This window comes from Bos javanicus, chromosome 16 (genome assembly GCF_032452875.1).
Source record: "Bos javanicus breed banteng chromosome 16, ARS-OSU_banteng_1.0, whole genome shotgun sequence".
NCBI classification, from domain to species: Eukaryota; Metazoa; Chordata; class Mammalia; order Artiodactyla; family Bovidae; genus Bos; species Bos javanicus.
The window spans coordinates 76,996,900-77,017,170 of NC_083883.1; the positions used below are offsets into that span (position 1 = coordinate 76,996,900).

General features: G+C 43.1%; 1 protein-coding gene across 1 annotated transcript in view; it reads left to right on the forward strand.

The window, feature by feature from the left end:
• Window positions 1-20,271, forward strand: part of CRB1 (crumbs cell polarity complex component 1) — a 214,023-nt gene that overhangs the window by 73,237 nt on the left and 120,515 nt on the right. The window contains exons 3-5 of the mRNA XM_061383685.1: window positions 7,940-8,135; window positions 10,963-11,102; window positions 17,733-17,915. Of these exons, the coding sequence (XP_061239669.1) occupies window positions 7,940-8,135; window positions 10,963-11,102; window positions 17,733-17,915 (519 nt within the window). The remainder of the gene's footprint in view (window positions 1-7,939; window positions 8,136-10,962; window positions 11,103-17,732; window positions 17,916-20,271) is intronic.

A 20,271-nucleotide genomic window follows, 5' to 3' on the forward strand; every position in this document is an offset into this window, starting at 1 on the left:
GGCTTCCCGGGGAGCTGTTTTAATGATGAGCCTCTTTCCTTAACTTTCTTGCCCTTGACCTGCAATTAGTATTTTGCAACTTTCCAGACCTGGGAATCCCCATTGCCTGCTTTCTTTTATCCTGACTTAAGGGCTGTTGTGCCACCTCTGATATTAGCTGACTGTAGTTATGCATTTAGTATTGTTCTTGGTGCACGCACGTGTGCTCAGGTGTGTCTGACTCTCTATAACCCCATGGACGGCAGCCCACCAGGCTTTTCTGTCCATGGGATTTTTCCAGGCAAGAATACTGAAGTAGGTTGCCATTTCCTACTCCAGGGGATCTTCCCAACTCAGGGATCAAACCCATGTCTCCTCCATTGGCAGGCGGTGCCACCTGGGAAGCCCCTAGTATTGTTCAGCAGGTATTTACATGTCACTTGTAGATTTTTAAAATCATATTTAATACAGTGACTACTTCATGCTTTTCCAGTTTCTAGCTCCTGTTCTCTCAGCATCACATCTGTATTTAACTGAGTTGGAAGCTATCCCAGATTCCCTGGCAAATTTATCTTTGCTTCCAATTACTTTTCAAAATCTTTAAAAATTCTACCTACTTGGAGAAATCAAGGCAGGAACACTGGAAAGAACAAATGACTGGACCGTCCCTGCCCTACCCTGAGCGTTAGCTGTGTGCAGCCTCACTCAGAGGTGGAGAGTGCGTGCAGTCCTGGGCCGTCTGCCCGCAAACCCACGTTCCTCTACTCGCCTGAGATGAGCGGCAGAGGAAAGGGGGAGAGAAGGAAAGAGAGAGCCACAGGGACATTTGTATAATTCTCTCACCCAGTGTTAGAAAGCAGTGATTATTTCGCTTACCAGAAAAAGCATCGGCAGTTTTTCAGGCTTGCATAAGCATTCTCCATAAAATCATTCACCTCCATATATTCAGGTTTCGTGTAGTTTTCTCTGTTTGCGCATTCTGTGGTGTGGCAGCCTGGGAATTACGGTGGCCTCATATGTCTTCAGAGTTCTAAAAGGAAAAACAGGACACTCATAACCTCTTTCCTGGGTCCCAGCATGTGTCTGGGGTCCCATCCAATCCCCAGGTCACCGAGGATGAGGGTGAGAAGTCTGGGGTTCTCCTCAACCTGCATTTCTGCTGTATCTTTGACCCTCAGTTTCTCTCCTTTAATCTGAAGGTTGGACCAAACCCTGAAGAGTTCTGCTTGTTTGAATGTGCTCCTCCAATATTTTCTGTCCTAGGTCTGCATATCAATAGGGATTTGGTTAGGAAAAAAATTCATTCGATGTATTTCAGATATGAGGAGTTTATACAGGAATTAAAGGCTTGTATGCAGAACAGGCAATACAATTTGTAAGCCCTTAATTCCTAGATGAGGACAGGGATTGTGGTGATGGTTCCATAAACCAAAGAATGTCAGAGACTGGCAGCCAAGCCCCAGAAGCAGGGTGGAGGCCTGGAGTAGAGTCTTCCTCACACCCCTGCAAAGAGCCAGCCAGTCCTGACCACATCTCCGTCTCAGACTTGGAAACTGTGAGACAACAGATTTCCGCTGTTTAAGCCACTTGATTTCCAGTAGTTTGTTGTTGTTCAGCCGCTCAGTCGTCTCCAACTCTGCAAGTCCATAGACTGCAGCACATCGGGCTTCCCCGTCCTTCACCATCTCCCAGAGTTTGCTCAAGCTCCTGTCCATGGCCTCTGTCCAGGCCAGAATACTGGAGTGGGTTGCTATTCCCTTCTCCAGGGGATCTTCCCAACCCAGAGGTGGAACCCAGGTCTCCTGCACTGCAGGCAGATTCTTTACCATCTGAGCCTCCCAGGAAGCCCTGGCAAACTCATACAGGGCCCTTCTAGGTGCAAGGCCCTGACTGACAGCAAAGGTCACATGCCATGAATTCCAGAAGACTGGTCCTGCTTGTCAGATGGCTGGGGCAGGGGGAGTCACAGAAATTCCTGGGAAAGATCTTCACCAAAGCACTGAAGTGGGGGTTCTTGAAAGCTCCCCAGAAGGTGCTGCAGCTCTGAAGGATCTCTGGGAAGTTCCCAGACACTCCATTCTGCAGCCGTAGGAACGAGTGGTCTCCAGGCTCTCCGGGGAGCTGCTGGGAAGCCCACCTGCCCCCGTGAGTCCTGGCTTCTCTCCCACCTCCCGAATCCCTAAGTGCCTCTCATCAGCAAACTCAAACCGGGAACTGCATGGAGAAGGGAATCTGAGGGCACGTGTGTCCCAGTGTCTCTCTGTTGCAGGGCAGGTGGTCTTGGGAAGGGGTGACCACAGCGCTGCGCAGACAGCAGACTTCCCAGTGCCCTTGGACTGACACTCTCTGCACTTGAAGTTTGGACGTCACTTTCCTTGGGTTCTAACAAGACCGCCTCCCCACCCCTCACCCCCCACCAGGCAAGGATGTCTTTTCACAAGGTATCCGGCGAGGTCGGGCAGAGGCAGGAGCAGCGCTGGCCCTTCTGTTGGCCTTAGGGCTATGAAGTGAGATCTCTCTGAAGTGAACTCTCCTCCGTCCAGGGAATATGACCTTTCCATATAAGGGAAAGGGGGGGGGGGGAAATTGATGTAGCAAGTAAGCAAGAAGAGGGGAGGAGGAGGACTTGAGAAGGAAAGAGACAATCAAGTCCAGAAGCCTTTGAAGAGACTAAAGGAGAACCCACCGAAAGCATCGCCAGAACCAGGAGGAGATGGAGGGCTTTTTTGCTTTAAATTAATTATAGAAGGAGGAAGGGAGCATCTTTAGACTATTTGCCAGGAACGTCGCTTCTCCACCAAAGCCAGTGCGTCAGCATGGAAATCTCTCATCCTTTTCCTTTTCTGTTACCGCGGCGCAGCCGCTCCGTCATGGCCGGCTCTGCGACCCCATGGGCTGCAGCACGCCAGGTCTCCCTGTCCTCCCCTAAATGCATGTGATTTCAGTCCTTCTTTGAATTTATGTCTTTAAAAATATCTGGTTGTGAGAGAATGTCTGAACTGTCTTTGACAGCTAATGGAAGTCACGCAGTTCAGAGCGGAACTACCGGTGACTGTCAGGAATCCGTGACGTAACCTTAGTCGTCCGCGTACACGTAGCGATGTCGCTGTGTAAGTTACAGTGCGTCCCCGAACCTAATAAATCAGAGGGTTTTTTCCTGTCCTGTACATTTTTCTGTTGACGCAGAGTTCCTTTTATTTGTGTTTTTATCCCAACCTTTCTACTTTTCTTTCATACAGAAAAAAGAAAAAAAAAGTGAAAGTGAAAGGCACTCAGTCGTGTCTGACTCTTTGTGACCCCATGGACTATACCCGTCCATGGAATTCACAGAACTATAAACCAATTCCAACAGATCGGTTCAGCTCCTGGAGGTGTTTTTGTGAAAGAATTTAACGTTATGAATTTTCCTTTTCTTAGACAATTAGCCACAGAAGGGCTACTCAGTAGCTGCAATCAGTTTCTGTCGCTACATAGGGTTACAATGACCCGGCCCCATACTCAGTGACGCTGTTTACGAAGTGAATGCCTCCAGGCAGACTGGACGGCACTGTTCGGGTGTGTTTTTGAAGGTCAATTCGCTCTCTATACTTGATGGCTGTATGCGTGAGAACAGTAAACATCCAAATGAAAACTGAAGATCATAGTTTTCCAGATGTCTCATCTATGGAGCCAAGCATCTGGAAATACAAAAACATCTGGATGACTGCGCTCATCACTTTTCATCCAGCTGTTTTGGTATCACTCAGATGTAGACCAAATCACTTTTTCCTTTTTTCCCCATAACAGTACCTCTGAAAAGCTGTGATAAGAATCACATTGTTAAGTAATATTAACAATGATAAGACATATCAAATAAATCCAAAGCAAATAGTTGTTTGTACTGAAATTGAATTTAAGCTTTTGAAACACGTTCTTACGCATGCATCAGGATCACTTGAGAGCTAAAGTATTTGAATGACATTGTTATAAATGGAGCTGCAGTGTCTACAATAATGGTTTCTAATTTATTTATCTTATTTCTTAAGCAATAGGAAGTAACCTGAGTGTATAACAGATAGGTATATGAATTTTATTCACATTATGAAATAAAGTTTAGGAAAGTGTTAACAAGTTTTAAACCACTTATTTGGCTTTATATGTTAATGGTGTTTAGTAAATATAGATGACTAAAATACCAAAAGATGTAATCCAAAGCTATTAGGATGTGAGAGTCGAACCATAAAGAAGGTTGAGTGCTGAAGAATTGATGCTTTTGAATTGTGCTGGAGAAGACTCTTGAGAGCCCTTTAACAATAAGGAAATCAAATCCTGCTGCTGCTGCTGCTGCTAAGTCACTTCAGTCATGTCCGACTCTGTGCGACCCCATAGACAGCCGCCCACCAGGCTCTGCCGTCCCTGGGATTCTCCAGGCAAGAACACTGGAGTGGGTTGCCATTTTCCTCTCCAATGCATGAAAGTGAAAAGTGAAAGTGAAGTCGCTCAGTCGTTTCCAACTCTTAGGGACCCCGTGGACTGCAGCCTACCAGGCTCCTCCATCCATGGGATTTTCCAGGCGAGAGTACTGGAGTGGGGTGCCATTGCCTTCTAAAGGACATCAATCAATCCTAAAAGACATCAACACTGAATATTCATTGGAAGGACTGATGCTGAAGCTGAAGCTCCAATACTTTGGCTACCTGATTTCAGAAAAGCTGACTTACTGGAAAAGACCCTGATGCTGGGAAGAATGGAGGGCAGGAGAAGAAGGGGACGACAGAGGATGAGATGGTCAGATGGCATCACTAACTAGGTGGACATGAGTTTGAGTGAACTCTGGGAGATGGTGAAGGACAGGGAAGCCAGCATGCTGCAGTCCATGGGGTCACAAAGAGTCAGACATGACTTAGCAACTGAATAACAAATATTTAAAAAATAATTATATGAAACATTTCTAAAAGAATTGATCATTTATATCTTTCATATATTCTTTTTTTTTTACTTTAGCTTAGATTTTTTTAAATTTAAATTTATTTTAATTGGAGGCTAGTTACTTTACAATATTGTATTGGTTCTGCCACACATCAACATGCATCTGCCATGGGTGTACACGTGTTCCCATCCTGAACCCCCTCTCACCTCCCTCCCCATACCATCCCTCTGGGTCATCCCAGTGCACCAGCCCCAAGCATCCTGTATCCTGTATTGAACCTGGACTGGCGATTCATTTCTTATATGATATTATACATGTTTTAATGCCATTCCCCCAAATCATCCGACCCTCACCCTCTCCCACAGAGTCCAAAAGACTGTTCTATGCATCTGTGTCTCTTTTGCTGTTGCTTTTGCTGCATACCGGGTTATCGTTACCATCTTTCTAAATTCCATATATATGCGTTAATATACTGTATTGGTGTTTTTCTTTCTGGCTTACTTCACTCTGTATAATAGGCTCCAGTTTCATCCACCTCATATATTCTTAAAAAATAAAAAATGTATCTGTTATTGTATTATTTTACATGGCAGAAATAAAGATACCAAAGCATTGCTGAAAAACTGCTTCAGAGATAGAACGAGAACACCGGTGTCTACTGGTCAGTTCAGGGGTCTTTCCCTTCACCTTGAGTTCAGTTGCTCAGTCCTGTTCAACTCTTTGCGAGCTCTTGGACTGTAACCCATCAGGCTTCTCTGTGCATTGGATTCTCCAGGTAAGAATAATTGAGTGGGTTGTCATTTCCCCCTCTGGGGGATCTCCCCACCCAGGGGTTGAACCTGCATCTCCTGCATTGGCATACGAGTTCTTTACCACTGAGCCACCGACCTTACTAATGCCAAATAAAACTGACAGAGAAATTCCTATTTGCAGGCCGGGTGAGAAATAGCCAGGCCTCAAATAGAGATACTTAGGGACTTTAGGGGAGAAGGCAATGGCACCCCACTCCAGTACTTTCGCCTGGAAAATCCCATGGATGGAGGAGCCTGGTAGGCTGCAGTCCATGGGGTCGATAAGAGTCGGACACGACTGAGCGACTTCACTTTCACTTTTCACTTTCACGCATGGAGAAGGAAATGGCAACCCACTCCAGTGTTCTTGCCTGGAGAATCCCAGGGACGGCAGAGCCTGGTTGGCTGCCGTCTGTGGGGTCGCACAGAGTCGGACACGACTGAAGCGACTTAGCAGCAGCGGCAGCAGCAGGGACTTTGGGAAGGTCATGTCCACACTGCTATATTTAAAATGGATAGCCAACAGGGACCTACTGTGTAGCACAGGGAACTCCGCTCAATGTCATGTGGTAGCCTGCATGGGAGGGGGCTTTGGGGGAGAATGGATATGTGTATATGTATGGCTGAATCCCTTTGCCGTCCACCTGAAACTTTCACAACAGTGTTAATTGGCTATATTCTGATATAAAATAAAAAGTTTAAAGTGTGAAAAAAATGGCAAGCCACTTACCTACAACAGATACTATTCCACAACTTTCCATTTTTACTGATGTAAAATTTAAATTCTTTTTCTTCTCAAAAACCATTCAAAGTTAACATGCTGGCGTCTCTTTTTGGGTTGGCATTTGTAGAGTCTAGTCACAGCTGTAAATGGCAGGTGGTGCTGGAATAGCCTATTTCATTTTCTGTCAGAAAAGAGGACAGACAATTGAATAACTACTAAAAACCTCTGAGTTCTTGAGAAATTCCTCTATAATTTTAATTCACAATTTGTTATCCTAGGGAATAGGCCCAGGAATAAAGATGAGCAAATATAGATAGCTCCCTTCTGTATCTTTTAAAACCTATATGCACATTTGATTATTGTGTATCAAATACTATTTCAGCTTCCCAGGTGGCACTAACGGTAAGAACCTGCCTGCTAATGCCGAGATGTAAGAGACACAGGTTGAATCCCTGGGTCAGGAAGATCCTCCAGGGTAGGAAATGGCAACCCACTTCAATATTCTTGCCTGGAGAATTTCATGGACAGAGGAGCCTGGCAAGCTACAGTCTATGGGGTCACAAAGAGTTGGACATGACTAACCATGAATGCACCATCAAATATTATTTAGACAGATTCAGTAGAATACTTTGTAATCTCAGTGTGACTACTTTTGTAAATCTTAAACTTAGCTTGCTTAGAAAATAATCTTCACCTACTATTTGGGGAGGGGGAAAATACAGATTTTTTAAAATGTAATTTTACCTTAAAATGAAGTAGCTTTTAATAATAGCACTAAATACGTTGAGTTTAAGTCACAAATGGATTTTCTATTTAAAAGCAACATTTTACAGTGGTATAGAAAATGTAAATATTTCTATGCAAAAAGGATACTAGGGAAATAATTGCACATTGTACAATAAATAAATATTTGTGGAAAGAGAAAGTACTTTTTCTCTAGCAAATGTGTAGTATACTCTAGGTATTACGTTAGGCACTTTAGAACGCATTGGAATTGTAATAAGTATCCTGTGGGGTAATTACAACTGTTGGTCCCATTTTTCAGGTTAAGAAACTGAGATTAGGAAAGGTCAAGCAACTTTCCCAAGGTCACACAACTAAAAGAGGCTGTGACAAGATTCCAATCCAGGCCATTTGGCTTTGGAGTCTGAGCTTTTATCCACTGAACAATGTGATGCCTAATTAAACTAAGTGTTTAAAAATAATTTAAAGACATTGGCCAGTCCCTTTCAGGCTTCCAACAAAAGTACAGTAAACAATTACTTTGTTCTAAAAATGATTTGTTTCCACGGACTAAAAAGCCACAAGCTGTTGCAGGCGATGGTTTTTTGTAAGTGACAGCTGCTCTGCTTTGTGAACTTCCCGCAAGCCTGCCAGAAAGTTAATATCAATTACAATTAAGGAGGAAAATTATTTTGGGCAACATCACATTTGACAAGAGCTTTGGCAAACAAAGCATTGCCAAAGAGCGAAAATATTAACACTTCGCTAAAACTTTTCCTTTTTTTTTCTTCCCGTGCCGACTTTTGCATAAAGGTGTAAACTGTGAACTGGAAGTTGATGAGTGTTGGTCCCAGCCCTGCCTCAATGGTGCCACTTGCCGGGACGCTGCGGGGGCCTACTTCTGTGACTGTGCCCCGGGATTCCTGGGCGACCACTGTGAGCTCAACACAGACGAGTGTGCCAGTGCGCCGTGTCTCCATGGCGGGCTGTGCATGGACGGAGCCAACAGGTACGCTTTCTCCCAAGAAAGTACTCACTGGCCAGGAGCTACTGCACCACCTCTGGCGAATCTGGAGATCTCACAACCCCAGCTTAACGTTTTCAGAGTGCTTTTTATGCTTCAAGTGATTCAAGGTTGTAGCAGTCACGCTTTATTAAAAAATGCATCCTTTGGAGGGCCTCTGTCTCAAGAGAGAGCATTTTCCAAGTCATTCTTGTAACAGTTTAGAATTTCTTCTGTTATAGAAAAGTGCCAGTCTTCCACATCGAAGAAACAAAGGGGAATCTACCTTCCCTATCCATGGTAGATGCGAAAACAAAGCTGGAGTTATTCTGTATGTGAATGTAAGATTGTACTTATGAAATGACAAGCATATAAATCAAGTGGTGAAAAAGAAATCCTTTAGGAATTTTATCTAAACAGTGTTGGCAAGGGCAGTGATATTAAATTAATTATGTCTTGAATTTCTAGTTGTTTAGGGAATTAGGTGAGTACTTTTGAGCCAGCAGAGTGATGTTCCAAATTAGAGTCTAACACTGACTTCTCAGCAAAAACAAAACCAAACAATAAATCGCACCTTAATATAAGGCATATAATAAATTTGGATGACGGTAGTTGAATTCATATAAAATATTTTTTGGAAGAACTTTCTAGCAGTTAAAGCACAGGCATTGAGTTATCAAACACTTGAGTTTTAACTGCTTAGCACTTGGCGGTGTGTTCACAGATCCTCCGGCAGCTCAGTGGAAGGCAAGGTGGGCCTTAAAACTCCCCCTCGACAACAAGGAGTCTAAAGTTTGGAGAAGTCAGGGGACCCCCACAGGTTCATACAGTTAATTCTTTGCAAAGGAGGATTAGAATCCAATTTTATTTAATAATAAGATATAATTTATCCCACATCTGAATTTCAAAATGAGTCAGACTCAAAAGGGGGAGCAATAAAAGTCTTATGTGCTTCAAATATATCCAGGAAAACAACAGATTTTAAGCAGAACAAGGTGGTGGAACACCTCTTTGGTAAACTCTGAGCGTGATCCAGGCTTTGCCTGTGATTTTCAGTTACACCCACTTCGTTCTCCAGTGGTGAGAATCTTCACACCTGGAGACTGGTAACTGGGAAACACATGGGCAGACAGATCAGACAGAGCAGCAGTTCCCACACAAGTGCTCCGGGAAAGAGGAGGCTCTTCCAGCCAGGCCTCACTGTTTCCAGGAGGCGTCAGGACAGAAGTCACACAATGCTTTTGATACCTGCCTGTGTGCGTGCTAAGTAGCTTCAGTCATGTCCAACTCTGTGAAACTGTGGACTGTATAGCCTGTCAGGTTCCTCTGTCCATGGGATTCTCCAGGCAAGAATACTGGAGCGAGTTGCCGTGCCCTCCTCCAGGGGATCTTCCTGACCCAGGGACCGAACCCATGTCTCTTTTGTCTGTTGCATTGGCAGGAGGGTTCTTTCCCACTAGTGCCACCTGGGAAGCCCTTTGATGCCTTTGGAAACAAACAGAACAAGGCTAAACCTGCTTCCTGCTAGCTTTCCTCTTTCACCAGAGTACGTGCTGTGAATACTTTTTCTACTGTATCCAGAGCTCTCTCAAAATACCTGAATTTTGAGATCATCTCAAGTTCAGCAAATATGACCTGACTTTGTTTTCCCACCAAAATAATTAACGCATTTGCTATGAGATTTGTGGGAAAGGCAAAAACTATGCCCCCTGGAAGGTTCCTGCAGACAAAGGAAGATGTAAATGAGACTGAGTCTGTGAACTGAGGTGCGCTAGCCAGGCTTGACCTCAGGGCTCTGGTCTTCAAGGTCTCACACATGGTATTGAGATTTGCAGTAGGCATTTTTTTAATCAAAGAAATGAAATAGTGAATAGAGGATTTCTAGCTAGGAAAATTATGTATAAAAATTATAGTCACTTATATTTGCTAGTATTTCATTTTCCTTAGTGAAATCTTAATGTCTGCATTGGTGGTAAACAGACATATAGCCAGGGTGAACAGGACTGTTACTCTTTATTAAATCATAGGTGTCCTCCCCCTAGACACTTATTTTATCTAAGCTGGGTGTGTAAGCCCATGATTTTTCAATACTGGATCCTCAAGGAGAGGCCATATAAAGTGACATAGAGTGAACAACTCTCCCGGTCAGATTCGTATTTTAGGTCTGTCAGATAATCCCATTCAATCGACGAATCATTATAAATAACACGACCAAAATATTCTTGTAATCTAGAAATAAGGAAACATAAGTCACAATTTATATAATGAGAAGCTTTCCTTTTTTCCATAATTTATTATTTCACTAGGGACCTTATTACTGGATTCTTTATATAAAAAAGTGCCTTGATGGTATAAATCATTCTCTGCCGCCTCACAAATATTAACTACTCTATTTCATACAATTCAGTAATTTTATTCAGTATTTTCTGCCCTTTGGCATGCTATGCTCATTCTTCATATACACATTTAATTATCCCAACGACTCTGTGACAAAGGTACTATTACCTTCAATTTATGGGTGAGGAAACAGAAGTATAAACAATCATGGTTTTCAAGTAATTTTGACTGAACACTTGCTTGGGGTAAGTCTCCTTAGCTCTCCAGGGGCTCCTTGGCTCTCCTTAAAACATTTGTGTGGGATAAGCAAGTCTCCTTAGCTGTCCTTAACAGACTTGCTTTCACTAAAACCTTGAGGGATCATCTCTCGAAGCCTGCAAGCATATGCTTCTGGTAGGTATTAAGCCCACGCTGATGGACAGGTGCAGAGATAGGACAAGGATACGTCGTCCCCCATGAGCAAGGGCTGATGTCCCGACTTCATTGTGCTCCCCAGGTACAGCTGTACCTGCGCAGGTAGTGGGTTCACAGGGACACGCTGTGAGACCCTGCTGCCCCCGTGTTGGTCAGAGCCCTGTCACAACAACGCCATCTGCGAGGACAGTGCTGACCGCTACACCTGCCGCTGCCAGCCCGGTGAGTGACAGGACTCCTTCCACTGGTTTTTTGTTTTTCTTTTGCGTAGAATAGAAACAAATAGCTTATGGCAAAAGGAAATTGTTGCTGGAGGTTTAAAACCAACTCTTTCTTCTAGTTATCTTTGTTTGATTTAATCGTGTTCTTCGGTGCTCAAACATATCTATTGCTACACTACACATTATCTGAACTAGATTACCAAGGTGTCCAATCATCAGAATCTTCTAGAAGAAATGCAGAGGAAAAAAATAATCAATGGAAGGGTTGATTTCAGCATGGTTTTTGTGGAGTAAAATTCACTGGAAGATGCTTCCTTGTCCTCCAAGATGTTTTCTTTGGCACCTAGAACATATTAAAACCCATGAAACTCCGTTAAAATCCTAAGTGCTTGTGTTGTAATTCATGGAGTCAATCAGTGTGATGGCTGATTGTCCCCATAGAGAGTATAGAATGATTTTTCAGAAATGTAAGTATTCTGTTCACCTTTTATAATGTAAAAGACAATATAAGTTACATATACATAAACCCTAATTTAAAATAGCACTTTAAAAGATAATTGGACTTGAGCGTAGAGGTGATGGGAAAGAGTATGTGACACTTGAATCAACAAGCCACTCGTAAATATTGATGTTAATTTTGGCAAAAAATAACCTGCTTGACATACTTCAACCTCTTACTAGGATTTTATTGCTAGAAATGAAAGTGCATTTCTCCTCTCTTCTTTCTTGAGCCATTGGAAAACAACCGATAAGCTTGCGATTATTTAAAATCTAAGCTTACTGACCACGTACCCCACCTCCCCACTCATGTCATCATCTAAGGAAAGGGAGGCCCTGTAAGTTGCGGGGAGGCATGAAGACTGGGGTCAGTCCAGTCAATAGCAGCTTCTGATCAAAAGGCATCTCATTGCCTGAGGAACATTTTACATGCTTTGGTAAAAACCAGATAAACTTAAAAGTATAAAAGGAAGTTGGGGATTCGCCTGTGGCTCAGAGCTCTGTGTACCTCATGTGTCTCCCCACTTCCAGATAATGAAGAGGACGTATTTGTTTTCCTTTGGCCATTGGTCCTTGTCACTAGGAAACAATTTGTAACACTTGAATCAACAAGTCACCTCCAACACTGAATTTTTTTCCAAAACGTGTTATTCCACGTTCTTGTCATCAGCCAACCCTCAACACTCAGTCAACAGTCTGAACAGGACCTCAGTCCAGAAGCAGGGGGTGGAGTGGACAGCTTGGGAGCAGGACGAGTCCACCATTTGTTAACTGAGTAAACTAGGGCGAATTACCCCTTAATTCTTACATTTCTCATCCACAAATAAAGGATACAAAAGCTATTTATAGTATTGTTGTGAGGGGTAAAATTATAAAAATGGAACCTGGCATGTATTAAGTACTCAAAAAAAAAAAAAAAGGCAACAATTATTACTACATTCCAGGTTCTACACCAGGAGGTGAAAATTGTATATGACAGATGGTTTCTGTGCTCTAAAATAGGGGCCCCCAACCTCTGGGATCTAATGCCTGATGATTTGAGGTGAGCTGATGTAATAATAATAGAAATAAAGTGTACACTAAATGTAATGTGCTCGAATCATCCCGAAACCACCTCCTCACCCCTGTCCAGTTCACGGAAAAATTGTCTTCCATGAAAGCAGTCTCTGGTTCCAAAAAAGTTGGGTCCTGCTGTTCTGAAGGGTTTGTAATGGAGTCAGGCAGCAAAGGAGAACTGCCTAAAAAAGATCAGTATGAGCCCCAAAGATTTCACTGCCAACTATATATATGAAGGATTGCCGCTGCTGCTGCTAAGTTGCTTCAGTCGTGTCCGACTCTGTGTGACCCCACAGACGGCAGCCCACCAGGCTCCCACATCCCTGGGATTCTCCAGGCAAGAACAGTGGAGTGGGTTGCCATTTCCTTCTCCAATATGAAGGATTAGGGGATCACAAAGACACAGTTCCTCCTTCCAAGGAGCTTAAATTCTAGCAGGAATACAGTGTGAAAAAACTGTGTACAGTACAATTTTGGGTGGCTCAGACAGTAAAGAATTTGCCTACAATGCATGAGACCCGGGTTCGATCCCTGGGTCGAGAAGGTCCCCTGGAGAAGGGAATGACAACTCACTCCAGGATTCTTGCCTGGACAATTCCATGGACAGAGGAGCCTAGCAGGCTACAGTCCATGGGGTTGCAAAGAGTTAGACATGACTGAGCAACTAACACTTTCACAAGATTCTCTAATAAATTCCATAAAAGGGAAGAAGGGGAGAAAATGTTTAGCAACGGCCTGAGGAGGCAGCATTTTAGAAAACTTGAAAGACCACTAAGCACATCCCAGAAATGTACCCATGAGCTGTGTGACTCTGGCCACGTCTCTGCTCTGATTCTCGGTTTCCTCATTGACAGATAAAGCAGAGATGATAATAATATCCGCCTCATGGTGTCATTGTGGAGTGAAGTCCAGCTCATTGAGTGGACTTTGTGTCATTGTACTCCACATAGTGTCATTGTGGAGTGAAGGAGCTCCCAGCTCAGCCTAGACCACAGCAAGTCGATAAATGTCAACCCGACACCCTGGAATTAGGAGATGGGCCACGCTAGACCCTAAGGCCGGCAGGTGGTAGCTCGTTGCTTGTTTAAAGATAGAAGAGAGGAAAAAAGAAAAGGGAAAGACGAAAGGGCAGCAGGAGCACAGAGAAAAGAGCCCGTCCAACTGTGGAGCCTGGAGGGAAAATGCTGGGCTATGCAGGGCTGGGGTTAGAGGGGTGGGCTGAGGAGCAAGATGAGGCTGAAGCCAAATCATGATGTCCACCCTGCAAACCGTGGGGCAGTCTGACCTGTTAATTTACGAAGAGCTCCCTGGCACTTCAGGGGAAGAATGATGGAGAGAAATAAGGCTAATCGCAGGGAATCCCGTGACACTTCTGCAGTGATTTAAATAAGAGCTAAGTCACGGACCGGAACAAAGATGCCAGTGGCGAGGGTGGATGTGAGCGTATGGACGGCCACGGGAGTCCTTTAGGAGGTGGGAAGGACGTGGGGATTGGGAAGGGAGAGCCAGTTTAGGACAGTTCTGCTTCCGAGTTTCTCTCTTGGGTCACTGGATGGATGTCGATTTTGCCTAGAGAGAAAACTCACAATGTCTTTGTACCCAGTTCTCACAGTTATATGTAAAGAGAAGGTTTAACGCCACAAGCTACTCTATATCTAAGAATCGTAGACCATTCCTTTGGATCATGAGATGCCTGCCACTGAGCGCGATGACAAGAATACAGCGCTGTAATTGCCCAGGGTCCTCGTTTCAGGGGTAATTAATCACAAGTGTCAGTTACCTTAAATGCTCATCTTAAAAGTTTTCCTATTACCCAGAGAAGATTCTTGTTTTTGTTTTTTTTCTTAAAACATGTAATTTAAGAACCCTGGGGCCTTGACTCAGCATCATATTGTTTCTTTGTACAGAGTTTTATAGGAAAACTTGTTAGAACTATTGAATGTAGCCTTGACTGAAAGAATCTATTTATACATCTGGTTAAAAGGAACAGCAAACAGAATCCCCACAGGGCACAGTGGTAGGGACGGGACCCGTAATACCATAAATCAGAACCTTCCTAATGTTCAGGATAAAAATAAAGACAATGCATGAGCCAGAAAGCAAAAAAGGATTTATGAAAGTACTAAATTACTTCCTAACCTGGGCTGTGCATAAGTCTTCAAACTTAGAATGAAAAGAAAATTGAAAATAGAACTTCAGTAAGTCAACTGTAGCACAAGATGTTTATAAAAACCATTATTTAGTGAATATGTGTAGATCCTTAAGTATGAAATAAAAACGCTTAAAAAGTAAACATTCAGGCTTAAGAGACTAAGGGTTCTAGGGGTGGGGAGGGTCATAACAAAGCACTGTGGGACCCTCATCTGACATGAGCTTCCAGTTTCCTTTTCAACTCTCAGTTTCTTCTTGAGAAGGTTGATGAAGACCCCAGGAGTCAAACATGACAAAAGTATTATACGAACAAGCAGCAGAGTTTGTGTTGCGGTTATGACTTGACATGGGACCCCATATAGGTTTTTATTAAAATTACAAGATGAGCATTCATATCATGTTCTCATTATTTGCTCATTAAGAGTTCATCAACTTTCTAGTTTATTTGCTAAGCGAGGATTATCATCTAAATTGTTGATTAGTTCTGTTTGAATCTCATCCAGGAGTTGACTGAAGGCCTAGTACTCAGGTGATGCTCAGTCCTAGCATGTGAATTAAAAAACACAGTCTCTGCTTTTATGGAGCTCACAGTCTGTTGAGGGAGACAGCTACATAAATAAGTGAATAAGCTATGTCATCTGTTCAGTCGCTCAGTCATGTCCAGCCCTTCTGCGACCCCGTGGACTGCAGCCCACCAGGCTCCTCTGTCCGTGGGATTTCCAGGCAAGAATACCAGAGTGGGTTGTCATTCCCTTCTTCAGGGGATCTTCCTGACCCAGGGCTGGAACCCGAGCCTCCTGCATTGCAGGTAGATTCTTTACTGTCTGAGCAATCAAGTGAAAACTATATGCATAAATGAATTTTAAAAGATACCTCTAAAAATAAGCACATAAGACCAATCTTTGTAAGACAATGAAAGGAAAGAATTGGGTATGTGAGAGAAAAAGGTTCTTATTTAGATCTGTCCATGAGGAAATGACATTCTGAGAAAGTAATAAAAGATCGAGTCTGAATACATAAGAGTTATGCAAGCACAGTCGTGGAGGAGGGTTTTCTAGGGGAGGGAATGGTATTCTAAAGGCCCTGGGACAGCAAGCATTCTAGGGACAGGAACAGGTTTGGGAATGGGGCCAGATAATAAAGGGCTGGCCAGGTTAAGGATTTTGAACTTTATTATGTGTGAAAAGTGAAGCCTTTGAATGGTTTCAAAGTAAAGAAAGACCATGATTGGATTTATAACCTTTACCACTTTGGACTGCAATTTTACTTTAAGAACATATTTCTCAGCAGTTAAGTGACATTGCAAAGATCTGTAGGTGAAGTCATTTGTATTATAAGTCAGGTTGTGTTCCTATAGGAACTTCGAACATCTCTTTCATCATCTCACAAAACAGCTGGTGTGATCCTGGACACACTCCTCAGCATTATGTTAGCACTTAACTAGCTTTACATTTTTGGGCTAGCACTACACACAGTATGTAAATAGTTGAAATCGGTAAGAAGAACAACCTAATAGAAAAAGATATGAAATGATTAAAAAATTCAAAAATATTAAGATCAATAATATCTGGGGAAAATGTAAAGCAAACAATGATAAGGTATGATTTTTTATCTAGCCAACTGGTAAAAATTTTTGCTTGGTGTGGCAAGTGTTGACAAGGGTCTGGACCACACACACTCTTATCCTGTGCCAGTAGACACGTAACAACCTCTACAGTTTCTCTAGAGGTCGTTACCAGGATCTATTAAAATTTGAAATGCCCGTAACCTATAACCCAGAAATCCCACTCCTAGCATAGACCTCAGTGTTGCGCTCAGACATTTGCACAAGCCGCATATATGATGTTATTCAATGCAATATTGTAATAGCAAAAATGTATATAAACCCGCTAAGGGAATGGAATGGTCAAATTATACACATCTGTGTTATGGACTACTTGGCAATAGTTGAAAATGATGAGTTAGCTCTATATTTCTGACATGGACAGACTGTGCCCGGGAGTAAAGACGCCAGGCCGTACTGAAGGATGCGCGCGGTCAGTACAGTGCCGTTACGTTAACACACACAATAAACAGACACACATGTGGTTTTAACAGGTGCATATGTGGGTAAAACCACAGAAAATAGTTCTGGCAGGGACTTTCTTTTATATTTAATATCCAAATATTTTATTAAATACTAAATGCTTCATGTTTTATTGTTTTTATTCTTGTCCCTAGTAAAATGACCCAGCTAAATCCATTCAAGTACAAAATAGTTTTTTCTTCTGTCTCATGGTGTGTAAGGAAATCATTTACCTCTGCTTCGAGGTTTAAGAGAAGAATTTAGGCTTGGCTACGTGCTCTCTGCTGAGTGTGTGGTATGTGCTAAGTTGCTTCAGTCCTGTCTGACTCTGAAGTGCTGAGCCTGCCAGGCTCCTCTGCCCCTGGGATTCTCCAGGCAAGGATCCTGGAGTGGGTTGCCATCTCCTCCTCCAGGGGATCTTCCCAACCCAGGGATTGAACCCACTTCTTTTACATCTCCTGTTTTGGCAGGCAAGTTCTTTATCACAAGCACCCACCTGCAGTCTGCTGACTTTACATCTATACTCTGGAAAAATATATCTTTTTTTTTCTTGCTTAGCATTCAAACAGTTGGAATGTTTGAAGAATTGGAGTTTAGTTAAAACTTCCAGGTTAAGTCAAGATGATCCTGAAGCCCCTTCTTCATCCGTCTTTGCTAAGAATCTGGTGGTACTATGGAAGTGACTCCACTGTTGCTCTTAACGTTCGCGGAAGCCCCCTTTATCAGATCCCCTTGCCGGCTCCTCAAGAGGGGCCCAGCGCCTGTTACCTGGCGCCACGCGGTGGCCAGCCCCCAGTCAGGCGCGTGCTCCGTGGCTGAGGAGCTCTGAGCCCGCAGCCTCTCTGGCCGTTTATCCTGCAGGATACACGGGCGCGCAGTGTGAGACCGACCTCGATGGATGCGAGAGCGGCCCCTGCCAGGCCGGCGGGCGGTGCGTGGAGCTGTCCTCGGAGATGGGGCGTGAGCGCCTGGCCCAGCTGCTGTCTGCATCCCGCCGCCCCGAAGCCTCCCGTTACGTCTGCATCTGTCCACCCGGACTCACAGGTAAGGCCCGGCGGTGGAGAGACACTTCGCCTTTCTAGCGTTTGCCAGCAGGTCATGCATTCACCCAGAGAGCGGTGCTGTGTAACCTCTGTGCCCTGGTGCAAAGGGTCCCCCTTGTGGGCCTGGAAAATACCTCATTTCACCTATGGTAATTCCTCAAATCATGGGGAAAATGTTAAAAACAGGGGTGGAAGAGGCGTACGAAAGGGGAAATGCTTGTATACTTTATCCTGGGGAATTAGAAGTCAACTCAAGCTCTTCACCTTAGAGACAGAAAATTTTAGAATTTTTGTGTCATTAAATTTTATAATGATGTTACATTTTATGTTATTCAAATTTGCTTAAGAAGTTAGCGTATTTATGTTTACACTGAGAACAATGATCTAGTCTCAAGTAATCAACTATTCTATAGAGAAAGTTGTTCCCCGTTATCAAATTTAAAGGACTCTGTCTTATTCTATAATATCCTTACTCTAAACCCAGTGGAGATTTGCATGAACAGTTGTGTTTTTGTCTGTTCCCGTTTCTGAAACTTTTCAGAAGTTTGGAAACAGTCCTATGTTTGATGATGAGTAGCAATTACCTGGAGAAGGCCATGGGAACCCACTCCAGTGTTCTTGCCTTGAGAATCCCAGGAACGGGGGAGCCTGGTGGGCTGCCATCTATGGGGTTGCACAGAGTCGGACACGACTGAAGCGACTTAGCAGCAGCAGCAGCAGTTACCTACAGTTGCATAGATACCACTGAGAAAACTAATTGCAACCTAGATTTCTACCTTATTTCTCTCTCAATAGATCCAGTGACATCTGAGGGCAATATTTCAGCTGCTGTTGGGGGTTTCTGAGAAAAGTAAATAAGGAATAAGAAAAATAAGGGGATGGGTCTATTTACACTTAGTATTCCCTTTTAATGTCTTGGTTTCTATGTGCAATGACCTTTGATTCTTGGCAGTGTTTGCTATAAAGTTGCTGTAGAGAATGTCCCGATTCACTGTCCCTTCTGTGAAAACATGTAGGATAAAAGTCTCGCCAGTGTCAATGTCAGGAGCAGGATAGTTCTTCCTGAACAGCTTCTAGCTTGCATGCTTTTCCTCTTAGTAAAAGGTGTGCAAATAAATCTTGATAAATGAAAAAAAGCATGAACTAAATCTTGCAATACATCACATTTCCCAACAATATAAGATGTTGGAAATCTTATAGGTAAATGTGGGTTCTACAAGCATATAGGTTTTTCTATAATACATTTCTGTATTTACCCCACCCCTGGGATTATTTAAATTTCCTGTTCTGTTTCTTACCGAACAACTTCTTGTTCTGTTTCTTTTCTTAGTTACCTTATTTTCTTGTATTTTCTGAATTGTATGATCTTGGTGTAGTGTAAGTGATTTTGTTAACCACTGTAAGTTCCTCTTGAAACAAGGTAAGGGAGTTATAAATGTTTTTTCTTGGGTGTAAGGTTACAAGGAGGTCTATCAAAGTCAGAGGCCTCTGCTAATGTTGCCTCATCAGATGAAAGAACATGGCTGACCAATGTATTTGCGGATCCGAACAAGAGAGGCAATAAAATGCCCCAGGAAAGTGTGTTGGCCTTGATTTTTGAGGAGCAGCTGAGAATGACTTCATGAGTTAAGAAGTCCTGGGCTGCCCCAAGTATGGCTTCATGAAATTGCTCATTTTCCACTCATGTGACTTCCAAAGAGGGTTCTCAGAATCAGTTGTCCTTCAGATGGTGATTCAGGGTCACATGCATGTTTAGTCACTCAGTCCTATCTGATTCTTTGCGACCCCACAGACTATAGCCTGCCAGGCTTCCCTGTCCATGACATTTCCCAGGCAAGAACACTGGAGTGGGTTGCCATTTCCCTTCTCCAGAGGATCTTCCCAACCCAGGGATCAAGCTCTCCTCGCCTGCATTAGCAGGCAGATTCCTTACCACTGAGCCACCTGGGAAGCCCCTTTGTAGGCTGACTCTTATCAGTCTTATACATAATTTGTTAAATGTATCTTATACATATTTTTTTAGATATATACCTAAGTATTTCATTTTTGGAGTGCCCCTATAAATGGTACTGTGTTGTTAATTTCAAGTTCCATGTGTTCACTACTGTTATGTAGGAAAGCAATTGACTTTTGACTTTTATATATTAACCTTGTGCTCAGATACTGTGCTATAATCATTTATTAGTTCTAGGATTTTTTTTTCCAGTTCTTTCATATTTTATACATGAACAATCATGCTCCTGCCTTTTAAAAATATTAATGTTTATACAATATGCCTTTTTCCATCCTTATACTTTCAACTCTTCGTTGTTTAATTTGAAGTGAGTTTCTTTTAAATGTCATAATAAAAAAGCATA